This window comes from Colossoma macropomum, unplaced genomic scaffold, assembly GCF_904425465.1.
Source record: "Colossoma macropomum unplaced genomic scaffold, Colossoma_macropomum, whole genome shotgun sequence".
Lineage (NCBI taxonomy): Eukaryota > Metazoa > Chordata > Actinopteri > Characiformes > Serrasalmidae > Colossoma > Colossoma macropomum.
The window spans coordinates 2,940,911-2,960,576 of record NW_023495761.1 but is presented as its reverse complement, the minus strand read 5'-3'; the positions used below and the strand labels follow the sequence as shown (position 1 = coordinate 2,960,576).

General features: G+C 39.3%; 1 protein-coding gene across 7 annotated transcripts in view; it reads right to left on the bottom strand.

Moving 5' to 3' along the window:
• sh3pxd2aa (SH3 and PX domains 2Aa) overlaps positions 1 to 19,666 on the bottom strand; it is a 165,942-nt gene that overhangs the window by 21,308 nt on the left and 124,968 nt on the right. For 5 of the 7 annotated variants that reach the window (XM_036563351.1, XM_036563352.1, XM_036563353.1 and 2 more), the window contains 2 exons: positions 6,426 to 6,539; positions 1,606 to 1,689 (listed from right to left, as the gene is read on the bottom strand). In XM_036563351.1, coding sequence (XP_036419244.1) covers positions 1,606 to 1,689; positions 6,426 to 6,539 — 198 coding nt within the window. The remainder of the gene's footprint in view (positions 1 to 1,605; positions 1,690 to 6,425; positions 6,540 to 19,666) is intronic. The other 2 variants (XM_036563356.1, XM_036563357.1) reach the window with 1 other exon arrangement.

Sequence of the window (19,666 nt, the reverse complement as noted above, 5' to 3'; positions counted from 1 at the left end):
ACTATGAGAACGGGCCACCCAGCATGCTTTGGGTGCATGGGTCAGAGTTGTTGTTGGCTAGTGGGGGACGGTTTAGATTAGGAGTGTTTACCATCCAGGAGAGTGTGTATGTATGAGTGTGAGTGTGTGTATGTGAGAGCTTGTTTGTGTATGTATGTGTATGAGTAAGAGTGAAGAGAGGTTGATGAAAAAGGTGGTGGAAAATGTTTGTGTTTGTGCATCTTCTGTGTTGAATTAGCTCCAACAGGTTCTACAGAATAAATAAGGCAAAAAGTCAAATTTAAATAATTTCCCCTTGTTCCAAATGTTGTTGATAAGTCAAGACATGTTTGGTGTCCAAACCTTTCTTCTTTAGTTTTACAGTGGAGCAGTGAGACTAACTGAGTAGATAAATGAGTAGTAACAAGCATATAACGCCGAAATTAACATCTTTGTCCATTTTTATAGATGTATAGATTTTTTTCATGAAATCCATTTAAACATTTATCAATTTATTTGATGTGATAACCCTTTTATCAACCCCCCCAATCCTCTGCATGTTTAAGCTGCATATCCTTCTTCTATCATTCTTCTGATTTTCCTGAACATCCTTCAACATCCCAAACATTCAATACTGAATCCTTCTTGCTGTTTCATGATGTTTTTACTTGCTAATCCATGGTGCCTTGACCTTTAAGTAGACTAGATCAAACGTTCTCAAACCGGACATTGGGGACTCTGAGACAGTCCATATTTTTGCTCTTTCCTTATGTGTTGCAAATTAGGCTGGAACAGAAATCTGGACTGTCTAAGGGGTCCCCAAGGGCTAGATTATTCGCCTTTATTTATCCTGTTGGAGTAATTCCAAAGCATTGCGTCACACAGGTTTCTAGCTGAGTCTGCACAGCCAGATACAATTTGACTGTTCTGTCTGACTGTGCTACATGCACTCAAAGCCATTTGCACCTACTAACTCGCTAATAGTGTTTGTACATAAATGCTGCTAATCTATTCCGCCAATTCAACAGTTTGATATAAATTTGCTGCCAAACTGACAAAGAATATTCCAAACAGCAAATTAATAAAGAAAAAAAATAAAGCAGTAAATTAATTAAATGTTTTGGATAGAAAAACTACTAGATTTTAATCGCATTTTCATGATATCAGGGCTGAGAACCTCATAATTTGAACTATTTTGCTCCCACATTGTTGACACCCAAGAAATCTCCATTCCCCCCACTTACAGTGTCAAAAACTACATAAGCAAGTCTTTGAGATTATTGATGTGGTTTAAGGCAAGTTTGTGATGTTCTAGGGATGCAGTGTGCACAATGCTATTTGGTCTACATAAGCTTCCATCACTTTAGCTTTTACATTAGCCTTGCAGCTCCAGTACAAAACTAAAGAAGCAAACTTTAGACACCAAACATCTGGGAAAAGTGTCTAAAACCATGTGTACATCTCCTAAAGTACTGCTTTAAATTAAAGTCTGTTGATAGAGTTAGTTTAGCTAAACAGTTCCAAAGTTCCAAGCACACAGACTTGCACAGCAAGCGCTCAACCTTGCACGCATGAGCATACCTGCATCCCATGCATCCATGCATGTGTGCGTGTGAGATTGTTCACCTCGACTCTGTTGGCGGTTGACTATGCCCCCTAGTGTCCACCTCCGGTCCAGTCTCTTCAGGTGGGCCTTGCGCCGCTTAGTAACTGACACGGATGAATGGAGAAGGAAAAGGCAGGGGAAGCAGAGAGAGAACAGAAAAGGAAGACAAACGACAAACGACAAACTCAACATGAACAACTGAAGAAGAAAACTGGCATTAGTAACATGACATTATTACACAAAGGAAAAAGAGGAGCGATGGGCGGCGTGTTAAAGATGGGTGTTTCTGTCAGTTAGCGTCTGGTGGCTAAAGCTCTTATGGCGTAAGGAGTGATGAGAGGTTAAGGTAGTTACATGTTTGTTATGACATTTATAGAAACTCACTGTAGTGTGGTACAATACAGTGTTGAACGTCTACCTTTCGGTGGTAGAGTTCAGTTCAAAGGAATCGACTTTGAAGCGCATTTCTCACACAGTGACAGTTGAACTTTCCATTCTCCACCCACAGAAGCGCTTTCTTAGCTACTGTACTGAGGTTGAGATGCTTTACAGAACACTGGCAAAAATTCTGTTCAGTCTAATGAGAACTTGTAGAGCATAAAATTCCTACATTTTGAGTGTATATTTATGTTATGTGTGGAAATGAACTGAATGTAGTTTTCAAGCATGTGTCAAAAAATACCGCTAACATATGGACAGCATACATCTTTAAATTAAGGCCCTACATTTGAAGTACTGCAAAAGAGCAGTGGTTCATGGAAGTTGTAGTTCTGACTTGATGCGCTAAATCTTCTTTCCACAATTGATGGTTGAGGTTTGGGGATTGAAATGCCATCCAACAAATACAGCAGTTTGTTGCAACACCCTAGTTCTGAATCTAGACATTTAGAATCCAAACACTACTGAAAGATGCCTCCTTTAATGCAAGCACATAGTTTCTATATCCTATCAGACTCTAGCTTTGCTACAATAAATGGAGCTACTAACTTACTGTCTCAATTACTTTTACTATTACTTACTTTAATTACTTTATCTCCTTGCAGTAGAAAGCAGTAATATACATTATTGTGTAAAAGTCAGAGACCGCCTTTTATGTATTTAATTTCCAGTCAAAATGACTAATGAAGAAATTTTTTTTTTCAGGAAAAATAAGCAGAAAACATTTAAAACAAATTACTTCATATAATACAGTATTTACTGTGTCAGTATCCATTTCAGTATCCATTCTTTTCAGGAGATTTGCTTTCAGTTATCCAAAAAAATCTGCAGGCATATTTTACCACACCTTCTAAATTCAGTTTTGCCTAAAGGCTTCTTAACAGCTACACATCCTTTCAGACCCATAGTGTAGACTTGTCTTCTCACAGTGGAGGGATGGACAGAAACACCTGTGAATTTTTTCAGATCTGCAGTAAGAGTGGAGCTTAATTTTCTTCTCTCTCTCAAAGATGAAAGCTTGAAGTGCTGTTTATTTTGATGATGACAGTGTAGGCGGTCTACTAGGTCTTGCATGGTTGTTATGAACCGTTAAGGACTCCAGTTTTGGAAAGTCTATTTTCTTTGGACTTTCCTCTTCTGTATGCAAATAGATTATCTTGTATTTAATCTCCTGAGAAATCTCTCTCACAAAATTAGGAACTTCTACTTGATGATTGTTTTGACTAGAAATTAAATAAATGAAAAGGGTGGTCTCTGACTATTTTTATAGTACTGTAATTGAATAATAAGCTTCAGGAATGAGATGTAATGATCTGATAGAGAAAGACAAAGTGAAATTCTCCGACATCACCACTCATAAGTGATGCTGTAACTTGTTCTCCATCTCTCTAGTAAGTGAAGTTGGAAGGCAGTAGGTAAAATGTAGTTTAATGGGTAGAACAGACATTTCTTGGCAGCAAATACACCTACACATACAAACCCTATGGTCAACTGAGGCCTAATGGTGTGTGTGTGCGTGTGTGTGTGTGTGTTGCAATGAGTGTTACTGCCCTAGTGTCCTTCAGTTGCAACTGTTTAGTGAGTGCAAACGTCAAAGTAGGAAAATGGAAAATGCTTGAACGAAATACTGTGTGTGTGTGTTGAAAGACTCCTCAGGGTCAGATAACACTTTGTGTGTTGCAGTAAAGTTCAGTCTGTCTGCTTCTATGACTGGCTGCTGAAAGAGACACAGCAGTCATGGCAGCTGCGTGTCCCAGTGGCATAGCCAGAATTTCATTTTAGGGGGCAGCCTGGGTCCTGTTTCAGTAGTTTTTGTAACATGCCCTCGCCCACTTTGACTCACCACTCGGATCTGCATCATAGCTACATTACACACATGGCCACTCAAGGCAGAAGAGGAGGAGAGGACAGTAAGGAGCAAATTATTCAAACAGAAGGCGCTTGCCCCCAGCAGGTTAGCCTGGCTAGCAATGCAACACTTAATTTTTAAAGTCTTACTTTTTATTTATTATTTTAGGGCATGTTAAAACCAGTATAGAAACAGGCAGCTGCTTATAGGCTGATGGGGCCATCTAGGAAGCATTATATTATAGCAAGGATGACCACCACCAACTAGCCTACTGCAGTGAACCTACCATAACCAGACAGTTAACTTTCAGCTGACAGAATACCACAGTGGGTCTAAATGACCTTACCGTTTACAACACGAGATGTAGATACCAGAGGTGAATATTTCAAGGCTGTGATTTTACTGTCACTTTTTCCACATTATTCAATTGAATTAGTAAACTGTTTTCTTTACTATGATCTATTAAGCACCAGTCTACCTTAGGAACAAGCTCAACTCAGCTCAGTTCCCACAACCTGCAGAAACAGCCAAGCAGGGTAAGGCTGTGTTTGCGTTTTGGTGTTGAAAGAAGCATTGTTCTGTGCCTTGTAGAGCAATGATTGCAACATCCAGCCATGTAAATGTTGCTACGATGATAGATGCCACTGAAAACTGGGGATGACCTAAAGAGCTTTTGTGGCTTCTTTCATCTAATTAAGGTGGAAGAAATGCATAAGGGGTGCAAGAACTCAGCGCCGTTGTGTTCATCCTGTCTTATAAAAGCACAAAGTGAATTACATTTTGTTACATTTTTATTGCCATTTGAGGACTTTGTTCATTTGAGCACTCAGAAAACTGGTTGGCTTCTCAATGAGCGGGGTTAGCCCCCCTTTCTGTCTCTGCCATAGCTATGCCCTTGGTGAGTGTGTGTGTCTTGTAAGAGAGTGTGTGTGCATTTTTTCGCCTTTCCACATGCCAGGGCACAGCTGCACAAGCCATTACACGAAAAAAAAAGTCTTGCATATGTGCATGTGCCCCCATTTTGCCTCCAGTCCCTAATAAAGATTAGCATTAGCTAGCTAGTGGTGCTCCATCATACAGCAGAGATCACATTAGCCTCTTTTTCCACCACCTTCAACTCAACTTATTCTGAGCCATAATGCACTAAAATTGGGCAAGGGGCTGCTCAAAAAAAACTTGTTACCACAATGAAATCCTGGCTCCAGAGAGGGAGTGACTGGACAGTTGGCTGAAGGACGGCCCAGGCCATTTTGTGTGCGTGTGTATGTGTGTAGTACAACTGAAAAGAATTTCTCCACTCTTGAAGAGATGGAATTTATGTGTTGGCCAAGAATTCACTTCTATCGCTGTCATGAGTGTGTAAGGATAAGGGATGAGTGTGTGTGTGTGTGTGTGTGTGTGTGTGTGTGTGTGTGAGTGAGAGTGAGAGACTCCCTCAGGGCTTGCTGAATGCCAAGGGTGGACTCATAGCAGCTCTGTTATGTGTCTGGCATTCTGCGAAGGTTGGAGTTGATGAGTGCGAAGTGGGCTGCTTTTTGTCTGAGTTTGGCAACACAGGAAAAGGACAAAGATGGAGAGAGGTGAACTCTCTGGACAAAATGCTGGCTGCAGTGCCTGAGTGACTATTTGACAGTTGTATATTTGTGTATATACATATGTTTCACTAGTTTATTATTGTATGTTAAAATTTGAAATGTGCTTTTGTCTGCACCATTAATAGTTCGGCAAAAAATAATATTCACATTGATGTCAGACGCTGGTGTCTTCAGCTTCAGAGCTATGAGACTAATGTAGCTAACGAGTAATGTGGCTAATAATGTAGCTAATGTATACCAATTACCATTGTGCAAAGTGTATTCTTACATCTTAATTTAAAATAGACTGGCTTGTGCGGTTTCTGACACTGTATAACTAACTGATATTTTGTCCATTTTTATAGCTATATACGGTATTAGAAAAAACATAACGCTGTTGTCGGAAGAAAACTCTCTCAAAATCTCCAAAATGGTAACTTTACAGGGGAAGGAAAAAACATACTTTACTTTTAATGTAAGTCGACGGAACCAGACTTTTTCCAAGTACTTTTGGGCCGTTTCTTTTGGTCCATTCCTCATGAAATTTACACATAATATAAATGAGAAGAATGTAAACAATTCTGACGGTTTGTCTGTAGTGGAGCATTTCACACCAAACTGCTCTGTAGTACTTTGTTTACATGTTAACACTGTAATTATGCAACAATTATGAAATATTGATGGAATTCTGCTTTAACTCAACATATTATAAGTTGTGTGATGATTCAGACTTCCAGTTTACACAAAGCTAATCAATGTAAATAAGCTTGCATTATTTGTAGCTGCAGTGTAAAACTAATGCAAAACCTCAGACCCCAAACATCTCTTGGCTGACTACAATTGAGGTAAGGTGAAAATTGTGTAAATATGGTTCTTTTTGCCAAACTATTCCTTTAAGTCAAGGTAATAGGTAATGAAAATTGAGTGAATGACTGTAAATACATGAGAGAGGGTGTATTTGTGTTTGTGTTGGTCTTACCCTCTCCTGATCTAGATGTGCCCAGATCCAGATCATCTCTGGTGCCGGTTTGAGCGTCCAGATATGTGGCAGGAACCCAGCCCTGTTCTTCTACAGTACTGACAAACCACCAACCTACACACACACAGACACACACACAGGAAAAAAAACATATACATAAACCATTTTCCCCACTGCCAGGGCCCGTAAAAACTGAACTATCCATGAATGATAATTAAAGAGCTTTCACATGAGAGAATTATGATTTTCCATCGTTAATGCATGGAACAGAACACTAGCACAAAACTTGCACTGTCAGCCCACAGCTACATATTACATTACACCATCGTCACACCCAACTGTTGTACACATACACACAGTAATAGGGCATGTGTTTACATTTGCAGTGAGATTCATTTTCACCATTAAACCGATCATATGTTGTATAACTTCATCCAAATACACATCACCTCACCACAAGCACAACACAGGGCGTTTGCTGAAAGCTGATTGCTATTTTGCTAACCCATTATAGTCTGGTTTACACATATGTATAGCATTGTGACTTTAAACCAATGGGGGTATAAAATCTCTGACCTCACAACAATTTAATTCAATTTCAATTCTTTAGAAAACGATTAATGAAATCTCAAATTTCAGCACTCTGTACTGAACTGTAAAACTTTTGTAATTGTGAAACTGTACACTGTAATTTTGTAAACTGTAAAACTGCAACATACAAGGAAGAAATAGAAAACTTGGGTGTCTTACAAGCTTCTAATGCCCGTGTTTACACTAAGCCTGGTGTGAGAAATAAAGGTACACCACCTGCCGCTAATAAACAGAGCATTTAAAAAGGGCACTAGTGAAAATTATCTAAAGGCTACTTAAAAGTAGACGTGTGCAATATGATGATATTTATGGTTATTATGGTAAATTATGTCACAATATGCTTTTCTAAAAACTAGATGACACGTAGTGTATCGTGAAAATGTGACATTACATTTTTGTCCAAATATCACGCAAACCATACTTACAACTGATCTTAAATTTCACCATTCAATTTGATAATTTTGGTACGATGTAGAATAGGGGTGGAAATCTCTAGGCACCTCACGATTGGATTCGAGTACGATTAAGAGGGCTGTGATGCGATTATAAAATGATTATCGATGCATCTCGATACATCTTTTTTTTCTATACAGGATTTCTTTTTTTCTTACTCTGTGATGACCTGGTACTTTTAGTATTTTTAATGATCTATGAATGATTTTACTTCCAAAAGTAAAAGGGGGGGTGGGTCGCTGTGTCAGTAAGATATCTTCGTAAGGCCAAAGTGCTTTCATACGCTAGCTCAGGAGCTAGATTTCTACATAAAAATAAAGCTCTGCTGATCGTTCAGACACAGTTTCAACAATAAATTATCTTAAACGCTGGAATTAATGTAGCCTATAACTGCTAGTTCACCTAGCTAGTAGCTAACAAAAGCATAAATAATTTGAAGACGAATAGACTTTGCATTTATTGCGAATTTGCATTTATAATCACTCAGCTGGTTTCCTGATGCATTTAATCTGCAACGAGAAACTGTCAAACACTAAAAAACGTGAAGCCTAAATCAGTTTCTCGTTCTCCAGCTTCTTGTTTGAATTGTCCCGTTTCCACCTTAAATGGTGCAGCAGTTACATTCTCGCGCCTCAGGCACCTTTTAAGGTGGAATGGGAAAATTCGAACGAGAAGCTGGAGAACAAGTAACTGATTTCAGCCTCATAAAAAGTAGCACATTGAGAGGCATTTTACAAGAAACGTAGTTTCTTTTTCAGTAGTGTGCCGCCACAGACTGTCCGGGTGCTGCACTTCCGCACTTTGCAAAGTCCCGCCTTCTGCGTTCCGTCAACATTACATTATCAATTAAAATTTTGAAAATCGATTTTTGACATTTGTGAATCAATTCAGAATCGTCCATGTCCGCATCATGAAGCATCTAAGAATCGATTTTTCCCTCAACCCCTAATGTAGAATTATTTACCAAAATACACCAATACAAAGTAGTGGAATATAGACATTTTTAATATTGTCTTGGATTTTTACATTTTCCAGAGAATTTTATTTTGCACAAAAAAATGTTACTTTATTAAACATTATTATCAATTCTAACCTTCCAAAATCGATACAGCTGAACTGCCATCTCCACATCAATGCTTTGCGAATGCAATTTTGCACTCCTAAAACCAATGAGTAGAAAGAGGACTTAATGTTTGTGTACCACTCCGCTGGGGCATGCTTGTGGTACAGAGAAGTGCTTTGAGGTGGATATCGTGCATCTGCGTTTCAAGCATTGCTCTTTTGGAAGAAGAGGCTGTTTACAAACAGAGCCAAAGCAACAGGCAAACACTGTATGGAACTCTTGAGGTTACACATTGACATTGTACTCTCACTCTCTCTGTAGTGATTCAGTTGAGTTTGTTTATAAACTGGAAGCGCTTAAGGCATTTCCTGTGTAACATTTGGGATCAATGAGGCCTGCCGCTGCCATAAATATCAAGCTGTGTGTTCAGTTTGTGTTTGTGTGCAAGTTTTGTTCCACTAAATGCACAATTCAGCAACATCAGACAACCTGATTTACATTTCTTGACGTGGAGTGTGTACAGCCAGAAATATGTAGCGTATGTTTCTTGCCCCTACTTTAACCCCAATTTGCTCCTTCTGACAAAATTTCACAATGTGAATTGATTTTCCAGTTCAGGAGCTCAAACCTTTAGCCTTCCGATGATGCTCTGGACTGATCGGGGGCATATACCTTCAAACATGTTTGCTTTTTACAACTCAAAAAGTCCTGTACTGAGACGATCAGCAGTTTAACCAAATGAGTGATTCAGACAACAGCCAATGAGAGAGCTGAGGAGGCAGAGGAGCTGCTTGTAGAACAAGTTCCTATTTATAATGCAGGGATCAGAACTTCAAGGCACTCTCTTCACAACCTCACATCAGCTGCCATTCGGTAATGAAATGTTTCTCCGTTTCTCCTTGAATAACAGAATGATATCATTTCCATCTGTTTTTGCTAAACTTCTTGTGCGTGCACAAACAAGCCTAGTCAAGTTTCATCAGTTTCAGACAAAGATATTAATGCTCTCCATTTTAGAAATTAGTTAGTATTTTATAGCCAAAATAAATAATACACCACCGTTAGCCTGACGCTAACATACAGAAAATAATTAAAACATATGATATGCAAAAAGTTATGGCACATTTTTTCTTTATGTTTTTTTTTCCCCCATATGTTAAACTCACTACGTAAAATTTGCAGAGAAATGGCATATTTAAATGTGTTCCCTGAAGAGGATGTGTTCTATTATTTTAACTAAATCACCAACCATAATTTTACTAGGGATGTTCATACATACATCATCTAAACCGCTTATCCTTCTGGGTTGCGGTGGGGTGCTGGAGCCTATCCCAGCTGTCATTGGGCGGAAGGCAGGATACACCCTGGACAGGTCGCCAGTCCATCGCAGGGCAGACATACACCTTCACACACACACTCACACCTAGGGGCAATTTTAGTATGTCCAATTGGCCTGACTGCATGTTTTTGGACTGTGGGAGGAAACCGGAGAACCCGGAGGAAACCCACGCAGTCACAGGGAGAACAGGCAAACTCCACACGGAAATCGCCCGGCTGGGAATTGAACCCAGGCCGTTCTTGCCGTGCCGCCCTTAGGGATGTTCAGTCTTTTGCATATGACTGTATATTGCTACGTATTGTAATTGCAGTATGCCTTGTAGTATTTTAAAAACACAATGATTAATCAAGTTAAGTTAGGGCTCATTTGCATTTTTTGGCCTTTTGTGATATCAGTATTGACAAGACCAAGACCATGATAATTAAAAATGATGAATGCATATTGTGCAGTGTTATTGTGTGCAGTTTATTTCAGCCTTTTGAGAAAATATTTCCACAATAAATCTAAGACGAATGGAAAATGCAACTCAAGAGATGCAAACTAAATCAATGTCAGGAGGATCTATTTAGAGAGCAGACATCTGTTCAACAAAAAAATATGGAAAACCAATCTCTTCTCAACGTTTTTCTGTTGATATGTGATATGCATGTTTGTTGCTGTGGCAGGACAGTGACCCTGACTTCTAAAGCTACCCTCTTCACTATACAGTGCGCTGTAAAGCATGTTTTAGGAGTTTACTACTTAGTAGTGGAGCACTCTTATTGAGGGATGTCTTACAAGTGTCTGTGTTTAACCTAAAGTTAGTGTGGAAAAGTGAAAGTACACCACCGTTAGCCTGATGCTAACATACAGAAAATCTCATAAGGTAAAGGTTCTAGTTCTCAATACTTAAATATAACAGTTCCTAAACGGTTCTTGGCTTGGATGTACATTCTTAAAATACCTTTGCATTATGTATATCTTTCTGCACACCACCTAGTGGACATTCTGCCAGTACAATGGAAATCTATTTGGACATTTTCAATTAATAATAATGAAATGAAAATTTCCCCTTTGTTTCTCCATTAGCAGATCAACTGGGGCACTGTTGGCTCTCTGCGTGTTAAACGTTGTGATCTTGTGTTGAGCTGCTAGCAAGCAATGAGGGTGAAAGGGGAAAAGGAGAACCCCTTGCTCTGAAAACCGTTCACATCTCTTCACAAAGAGCCATGCCGAGATAAAATAGCACAGCGGCAGCTTCACTGGATTTTAAAATCGTGTACAACTTCTATAATAAAAAATAGCACTTAAATGCAATAAAAACACTTCTATAAATGCTGACTTGCTTGCTCAGCTACAAAGATGTAAAACAGTCTGCTTTAGGTTTTGTAAATCATATACATTTCTACTGAAATTTATTCCATCAACATTACTGTAGGACAAAAAATTTGAATGAGGGACCTACAAAACAGGGGCAAAAATGGTTTATCCATTGAAAGCTTCTTCAGGGAACCAAAAGGGGATCTTCCATTGTTCTTGTTTGGCAATTTCATTTTTAAACGTGTGGCAGACACAAAATCTACCACAATGCCTTTTGCAGAGTGATGAGCAAACCCACATAACATTTACATAAATCACAATTTCTGTTCCATATGGTGTTCTTTAAAGTGCTCCTAAACCTACGGTGTAGGCAACAGTGATTAGGAGACCATTTTGAATACGTCAGTTACAGGGTAATGGCAAACTGATGTCATCAACTGGTGCCTAAACTGTCATCTCGAGGACAGGTTTATGTACACTTTGTGGCAGGTCGTTAAGTGTACTAACGTAGCCCACGCAACTGCAGTAGATTCCAATAGTGAAATCAGCCGAACCCTTCACTTCTGTGAGCGGTCAAAAAAACTGAAACCACGCATGCAAACAAAATTCAAATGAACCTGATCAGTACAACCACATATGCATGCTGACAGCTGGAAACTACTGGAAAGTCCACTAACATGGAAACTATGGCCTCATATGGCAGTAATATTGGGAAAAAAGGAAGTTTCTTTTTATAGCTCTGCAAAGCTCGGTTTGTAATTATGACTTTAGTAAGGCTATTCCAATCTAGGCCAACGGTATATGCTTTATAGAGAATATGTTTGGATATTCTCTATAATAAGTTAGGCTTTTAAGTTATATAGCACTCTTTAGTGAACTAGAGTTATAAAACATCAACACCAAAGCCAGCATGGAGTCCGCCTGCAAACATGCAACCGTAAATCCATCTACAGATTAACTACCTGCAGATTTATAATACCTAATGTGTGTTTACTGTGAATGTGTTAATAAGGGTCCTATGCTCTGAGGGACCACCAAGTTGAATGTCGATTATGGTCTAGAATGAAAAAGAGCCAAATTTCTACTCAACTGAATCCCAAGGCTATCCAGCCAACAGGTCAACAGAGCAGTACAGTATTTATATAGAAATCAACTTAATTCCAGCTACACAACTCTGCAGGAGCACAAGAGCCCAATTGACACCTATACCACCCTGTTTGAGAGCACTGGGTGTATGTGTATGAAGACAGACCCTGCTTGAATGAGAGACTGTCTACCTGTCTGGTCCCACTGAGTACCTTCTACCGCTAGCACAGAGGGCCAATTCAGATCAAAATGCTGAACGGTGGGCGCTGTTTGCTATGTTGCTATCACAAAGGCACTATTCACCTAGTCTAGCTAGCAGCTAACCATCTTCAGTGAATCTTCTGCATGAATTTTGAGATAAAAAAGAAGTGGTACTAGCTAGACGCCAACATTTTGGACACCATAAATGCAGAGCCTGTGGCCTGAGTGGCCACTTGCCTTTGAGTGTGGTTCTTTGTTCCCTTTTAACAAATCACCAGAGCATTTGAATTTCCACCCATTCACAAATATCCACCATTGATAACAAAACAACTACATTTCAGCCTCCCACACAAGATCCTGAACCTTTTTTGGGTGGACACAGAACTGACTGCATCAAATTGTACAGAATTCACCAAATGTAACGTAGCTTATGTGATGTTTCTAGAACTTACAGGATTTCTTCATAGCCTGCTATGATGGTTGGTTGGGTTATTAAAATGTGTCCTTGCTGCCAGAGGAGGAGCTGACAGTAAAAATGAATTATGTAATGATGATGACTAAAAAAACAAACAAGAATAAAACTAAAGTGGAAGAAAGAATTTATGTGGTAAGTTCTGTCAAGCATGTTGTCTGTTTCCGGGATGGGCGATACCCCTCATTTTCATAAAAAATGATACTTGAAAGCCTTTGCGCTGGTCTTACTAAACTGCCACATAAACTGTTTAGGAAAATAACTCCAAATGAGCTGCCATTACAGAGCATTCACTGGGTCTCATGCGGCTGTCTATATCTCTGTGTGTGTGAGAAGCAGAGGAAGAGGGTGAAAGGAAAAGCAGATTCCTTGAGTAATAGTTATGATTAATTTATCATTTACCTTTTAAGCACTTACTGGGTCCCACATTCTACGAAAAGACCAAGCATGAACGGACTAAAATACATGCAGATAAACAAAAAAAATGGCTATAAACAGTCGCTGTGTTGTACTGAGGAACTCACCATCTCACCATCAGCTATGAACCACCATATATTTTCTTTAACCTCTGCATTTGCCATGAGCAAGATCTACCGTTTGCTATACTTGTTTGGACTGACGATGGAGCTCTGATTGGTCAGCCTGATTTTAATGCATCCATACACTGCAGTAATCGAGCTGGTTCCAATTAAAGTTTTGAAATTTACAAGTGAGAAAAGTGGCTTTAATATGTGATAGTTTTTAAAATGCACCATATTTTTTTCGTCCGTAACATTCAGGCTCAGGGTGAATAGGCATTAACTCACACAATATTCAAAATTACTGCACAGTGTGAGTGCTGATATAGAGCAAGATCTTCAGCAATCCCATAAGTAAACACTCAGTGCAGTAGCGAGTTATCTTAAATATACTGTGAAAAATGAGGATTCCTTCACATCATTTTCTGGTTTGACAAGTACATTGTGGATGTGGGGGACAGCAGTCAGCAACACCTGACTGGTTTTTTGTACGGAAGCATGCTTCAACATATATACAATAAACATGTTTCTATACTTCTGGCTACAAACTCTTAATTTTAACCACAGGTTTCATTGCCTTGTTGGCTCGAATAGCCAGTGCAAATGTTTATACCGGTCCTTGGTAGTTGCTAAATAATCCAGCGAAACATGTTTGCTACGTGCTAATGTGAAAAACTCAAGCTAGCACTAGCAGCTGGGGTATTGTGTTGAATTATGTTAACCAATTCCAGCACCTCTGTTTGAGAACACATTGAATCAATACACGCAAAGGATCTAAGCTTGACCTGAGATGACGGGAAAGAGTAGACGTGGAAAAAACTCTCTTCCTGACAGATATTGAGGCTGCTTCTAAAGCTAAACTCCATGTGTTGCTGCAAATATAACAGTTGATGGAGAAAACCCTCGAAAGCTTGTTAGAGCGAACAGCACCATGCCAACCAATTTGCCATCAGCTTGTTAAGTGGGTCTAGACATTTTAATGTATTTCTGTCGAAGTTAAGGCACTCCTAGCACTCCTTTGATGCTGAGGTTGATGAACAGTCAGTCAGAGTGAAGATATCAAGATCCACTTGAGACAAAAAACAGATAAGGGAATCATCATTATTCAAGAACAGACAGGCCTAGCTGTCAAAGCTGTTTTTCTTGGAAATTCTGAGAAGATCCAAGCATGATTTTGTGAAGATGGAGCTTAACTTGTGGTGGAAACCGGCTAATAAATCCTGGCATTATGGTGAGCCTCTGAAAAATATTTTTAAGGTGAGCTACACATGTAAACCATACGGCTATTTATCTAACATTCACACCATGGAAACAGTTCAGAGGTTTCTGAGTGGCAGCTCAAAAGGATGCTTCACATGACTCTGAGGAAGCTTGTGGTAGCCTTCGCCCTCCTAGCGCTGGTGGTATCGTGTGATTTGGGGGAGTCCTAACTAGTGGGTGGAACTGAATCTAAACTGGGAGAAAATTGGAAAAAATCCTTAAAAAAAATCTAATGTGAAACAAGACAAATCAGTGGAATTCCCCTTTAACACATAGGCCCACACAAGCCCATCATGTAGCGCCAATGGTTATTCTGCATACAAGACACAAAACTCTTGCTTAAAGGTCTTTCTGGGGGTCTGCGTTTTAAATATAATCAACAAGTCACAAGCCTATCAGCCTATGTATTCATCATCGTCATCACACAAGCCCATCATTTAGTCAATGTTTATCCTGCAGACAGACACAAAAACTCTTTCTGAAAGGTCGTTCTGAGGATCTGCTTTTCAAACACGTCACAATGTTTTACAAACTGCATCAAGTACCAATTTCTGTCATATGCAGTGTACACACTTGTACAAAGGATTGAAGTACTCATGCTGAACTTCAACTAAAAAAAATCACTCTGGATCCGCCAATCCACAAAAGCCAATGGAACACCATTATGCTGACATGCTGTCAGCTCATTCTGCAGGTGGTAAGGTGGGTTTGAGACCAAAGGTTGAGTGTAAACATAATGTTTTTCTTCATGACTTGTGGAACAGTGGAAAACGAATGTCACTGCAGACTTAGACGACAGCTGTTCAAAAGCTACACGTCAGCATGCTACACGGTGATGGCTGGCTAATTGGAAGCACACTGAAGGCCATCTGAACATACAGACACAAACAAAGTCAGAGCGAGAGAAAAACCCTTACCTACAAGAGCTCATTTCCTGTTTGAATCTACTCCACAGGTGCAGAGAACTTTCGTAGTTTTACAAACATGCTTGCTTTTTACAGTCTAAGCACTTTTTGATGTTTTAAAAAAGTCTTGTTCGGTTGTAAGTTTGCATGAACGGCATGAACTTTCCTCAAGCAGCAGCAAATAAAACAGCCACTGGCAGGTGGTCAAGAAAAGCACCTGAAGAGGCCAAAAGAATGTGACTCATTGACTTTTGTAGCAGATGTTAGACTTGATTTGTGGCTTAAAGAGGAACATAGTTCAGTCAGCAAAGCTAATGTTGCTAATAATGAGTGAAAGCGAATAGCCACCAGTTAGCATGCAAACAACAGTTGACTTATGTTCTTTTTTATGTGTGTCTTGTTCAAAAATGTAGTTTGGGGCCAAAACGAATGAAAAATCCATGATTTTTCAGCTTTGTTAGATCATGTTCTGTATGTATGAAATAAATGCAACAACAGCACTGAGACACTTTGTTACTAACTACTAAGAAGAGCAGATTAAACGGCAGAAAAAGCCATCTTTCTGTGTCAGTTAAGGGGAAAGTCTGTCCCTAGATCAGAGCAGATGGGCAACATAAGTCTGGGGGGTCAGCAGGCAATGGGCAGATAACAGATTATCCTTAGAAGAGATATAATGAGAGTTATTACTCATAAGTCGTCTGCTTACGTTTGCAATGCTATTAAAATCTTTCATTACATAATTATCAAACGTTATGTCACACCATAAGCTACACTTACATTTAGTTTATATCTTTTATTGAAGCCGAGTCTGCAGTACCGACATTTTCAGTTTAATAAAATACCTCTTCTTCTTACAGCCACACATGTGGTATTGACTGAAAGTTCAGAATCAACAGAATTTCTCAGCTTTTTTCAACAAGAGAAATAATTAATATCAAATAAAATGCTTTTGTTACCACCAGCAATAACTGCAGCTTCTAAGGGTTAAAGAACCAGCCAGATTTCACCCCCTCAAAGAGAGCAAATAAGGCCAACCAAAAACACAACGCTAATTGTATCAACTATGCCCATCAAGAGACTGGTACAGAAGGAGAGAGAGTGAGAGAGAGGAGAAAGGAGAGCGTGGTAGAGAGAGTAGGCAGATGTTTGGCCTGAACTTCAAAGCACCAGTCTTCCACACACATTCCCCCCATCTAAAAGACAGTGAAGAAACAGGAATAAAAAAAAAAAAAGACTTGTTCTTTCACTTTCTTATTTTAGTGCACGAGACAGAGGCCTCCATCAAAAGCATATCAGAAACACACCACAAGAAAGTTTGCAGTTCATCTGAACACACTCATCAGCAGATTTCCGTTTCAAACATCTGTTTCATTCTCTCGAGTTGTTGTTCTTCGGCTGCGAAAAAAGCAACAGATCTGCAGAGGAGATGTGAAGTACACAGGATTAAAACTCTCTTACAAAATTTATATCCTCTGACACAGAACAGGCATGTTATGCACAGTCAGCATACAAACAGCAGGAAAAGAGAGACATGTGAGAGAGAGAGAGGGAAAGAAAGAAAGATTTTGAAAGACAATTGTGCAGGAAGCTTTAAAATAAGACCAGATGGGCTTTGGAGTGGTGCAACTGGCTAAAATGACTGGATCCCATCAGTGTGACCCACTGAGAGTTCCACTGTGACAACCACAGCTGGACACAGTTGTCCCCGTTCTCACTGGATATGAAAGATGGCTTATTACAAAACAATTCTTAACAGTTCCGGATCTAAAATCTGAGCCATGGTTGAAGCCATTGTAAAACGCTCAATATACACAGAAACAACATGAGTTGACTTCTGAACTGAATTAGTATTACTGCATCAACATATTAAGAAGTTATTGGCAAGCATAGCCTGCTGTTAACTAACTGGAAGATAAACTGATGATTTTAATAGCAAATGAAACTATTTATTGAACATTTGTTTATCACATTGTGTTTTGTTTTTATAATAGCAAAAGGCCTTTTGAAGCCATTTTACAGTAACAGTGCATTCAGCTGATGTTGTGTGAGTGGCAGCTGCAAAGATGTGGTGACTGGCTACACGTGTCGCAGAGGAAGCACGTGTTAGTCCTCACTCTACCCAGACTGGCTGCCATCATGCAATAGTTAGTAGAGGAGAGAGAGATAATATGTGGTTCATTCGATGAATGAGGAAGAAATCAATGCAAAAAAACTATTATTAAATTTGCCTCATGTTATTTATGGTAATTTACATTACTTGCTACTCCAGCTATGTTAGCTTGCACTACTTTGTGTGTGTTATACTTACATACATACATACATGTATGCACAGTATGGACAAAAGTATTGGAACACCTACAGGAGCTTTCTAAATCCATAGGCATTTGCAGCTATAACAGCTTCCAGTCTTCTGGGAAGCTTTCTCCAAGATTTTGGAGTGTCTGTGGGAAATTTTGCCCATTCATCCAGACAAGCATTTGTGAGGTTGTACGAGAGGGCCTGGCACGCAATCTCTGTTCTAGTTCATCCCAAAGGTGTCCATAATATATATATATATATATATATATATATATATATATATATATATATACATATATAAAGCTGAAAAACCAAAAGAAAGAATGGAAGCTGTAGTAAAAGTAAAGGGTAAACACACAATGTACTGAAACAACTAACAATGTGTTGTTTTTCTGTGTCTTTTTTCTTTTTCTGATGGTGAAAAATGAATAACTTGTACTTGATTATTTTGACTGTAAATTAAATACATGACCAGTGGCCTCTGAATTTTTTCACAGTACTGTAAATACCTGCACTGACTGCCATGTCAAATCCCTGTGCACCTATTGAATAAAGAGTTTCTTACTGTATATGTGTGAACTTTGTGAATACAGCAATAGGCAATGCCAATCACATTCAGCTTAACACATATGTGCATCTGCATAAAACTAGTTTGACATTTACGTTTTACATAGAGTTCACAAAGTGCAGTAACTAACAACAAAACACTGAATGCTGTGCATTAGTAATCCAGTATATGACGTCCCAATAACTTGATGCCTTAAGACTGCGCGTTAAAAATGGGACTGTACTCGCTATTTTTGTATATAATTCAGACCTTGGTTGGTATTTAAAAAGAATAGTCAAGAGTGCTGCTTTAGCTTTTCATCATACTATGAATATGCCTGCCAGACGCAGGTGGTTATCTGATTCCAAATCAGCACCCCTACCTTGAAATGCTTTATGAACACAGTCCCTAAAATAAGCTTTTGCAACAAGGTGGACTGACTGATTGTGACAGGTTGTGCTACAGTGTGCTTAGCAGATACAATAGACGATCCATCAACAAGATTCTGGGGAAATTCTTCTTGTCAGGACGCACTTAGAGCCAAGCCAAGATCTCACTGAATGATGAGACACGGCCTCAAGTCTTTAGAATGCATGTCGTCAACATCTTCCAGAACTTGTCTTACATCAATGTATGCCTGATATTCATTTCACAATACTACACAGCTTTTTGGAGAGATCCAGCACTACCAAAAGCCAAAGGGAGTCAACAACTGAGCCATTTGGGCTGCAAAACAATTAGTCCATATAACTGTCATCTTCGACACATGAAAATATCATTTATCCTACAAATACTTCAAGATCTAATATATCCATAGCTTAGATCACTGGTGAGACACTTCAAAGCATTTTCATCAATCTGGTAGAGTTTCTGGAGGGTTATTCGATCTTTGTGCACCTTTTTTTCCCCTCAAATGTCAGAATGTCACATTTTATGCTAAGCCGCTGTGTTTATGGGGTCTGTATAATTTGAAGAAACCAGAGGAGGCACGCTGGGCCTCTCTGGTCAGAGCTTCAAAGGCTGTTGGTGCTAGTCACGCTTTCATGCTGATCTGAGGCCAGTTTAAGGGTTATTCACACATTGGTTATGGTCAGGAATTGGAAAGAGGAAACGACGAGAAGCTGATCCTAGATCCGCAGCTTCTTCAGAGAGCTTCATAGAGCCAAGGCTGAGGGTTCGGTTACAGCTGTGGTTGTGTTTCAAATGTAA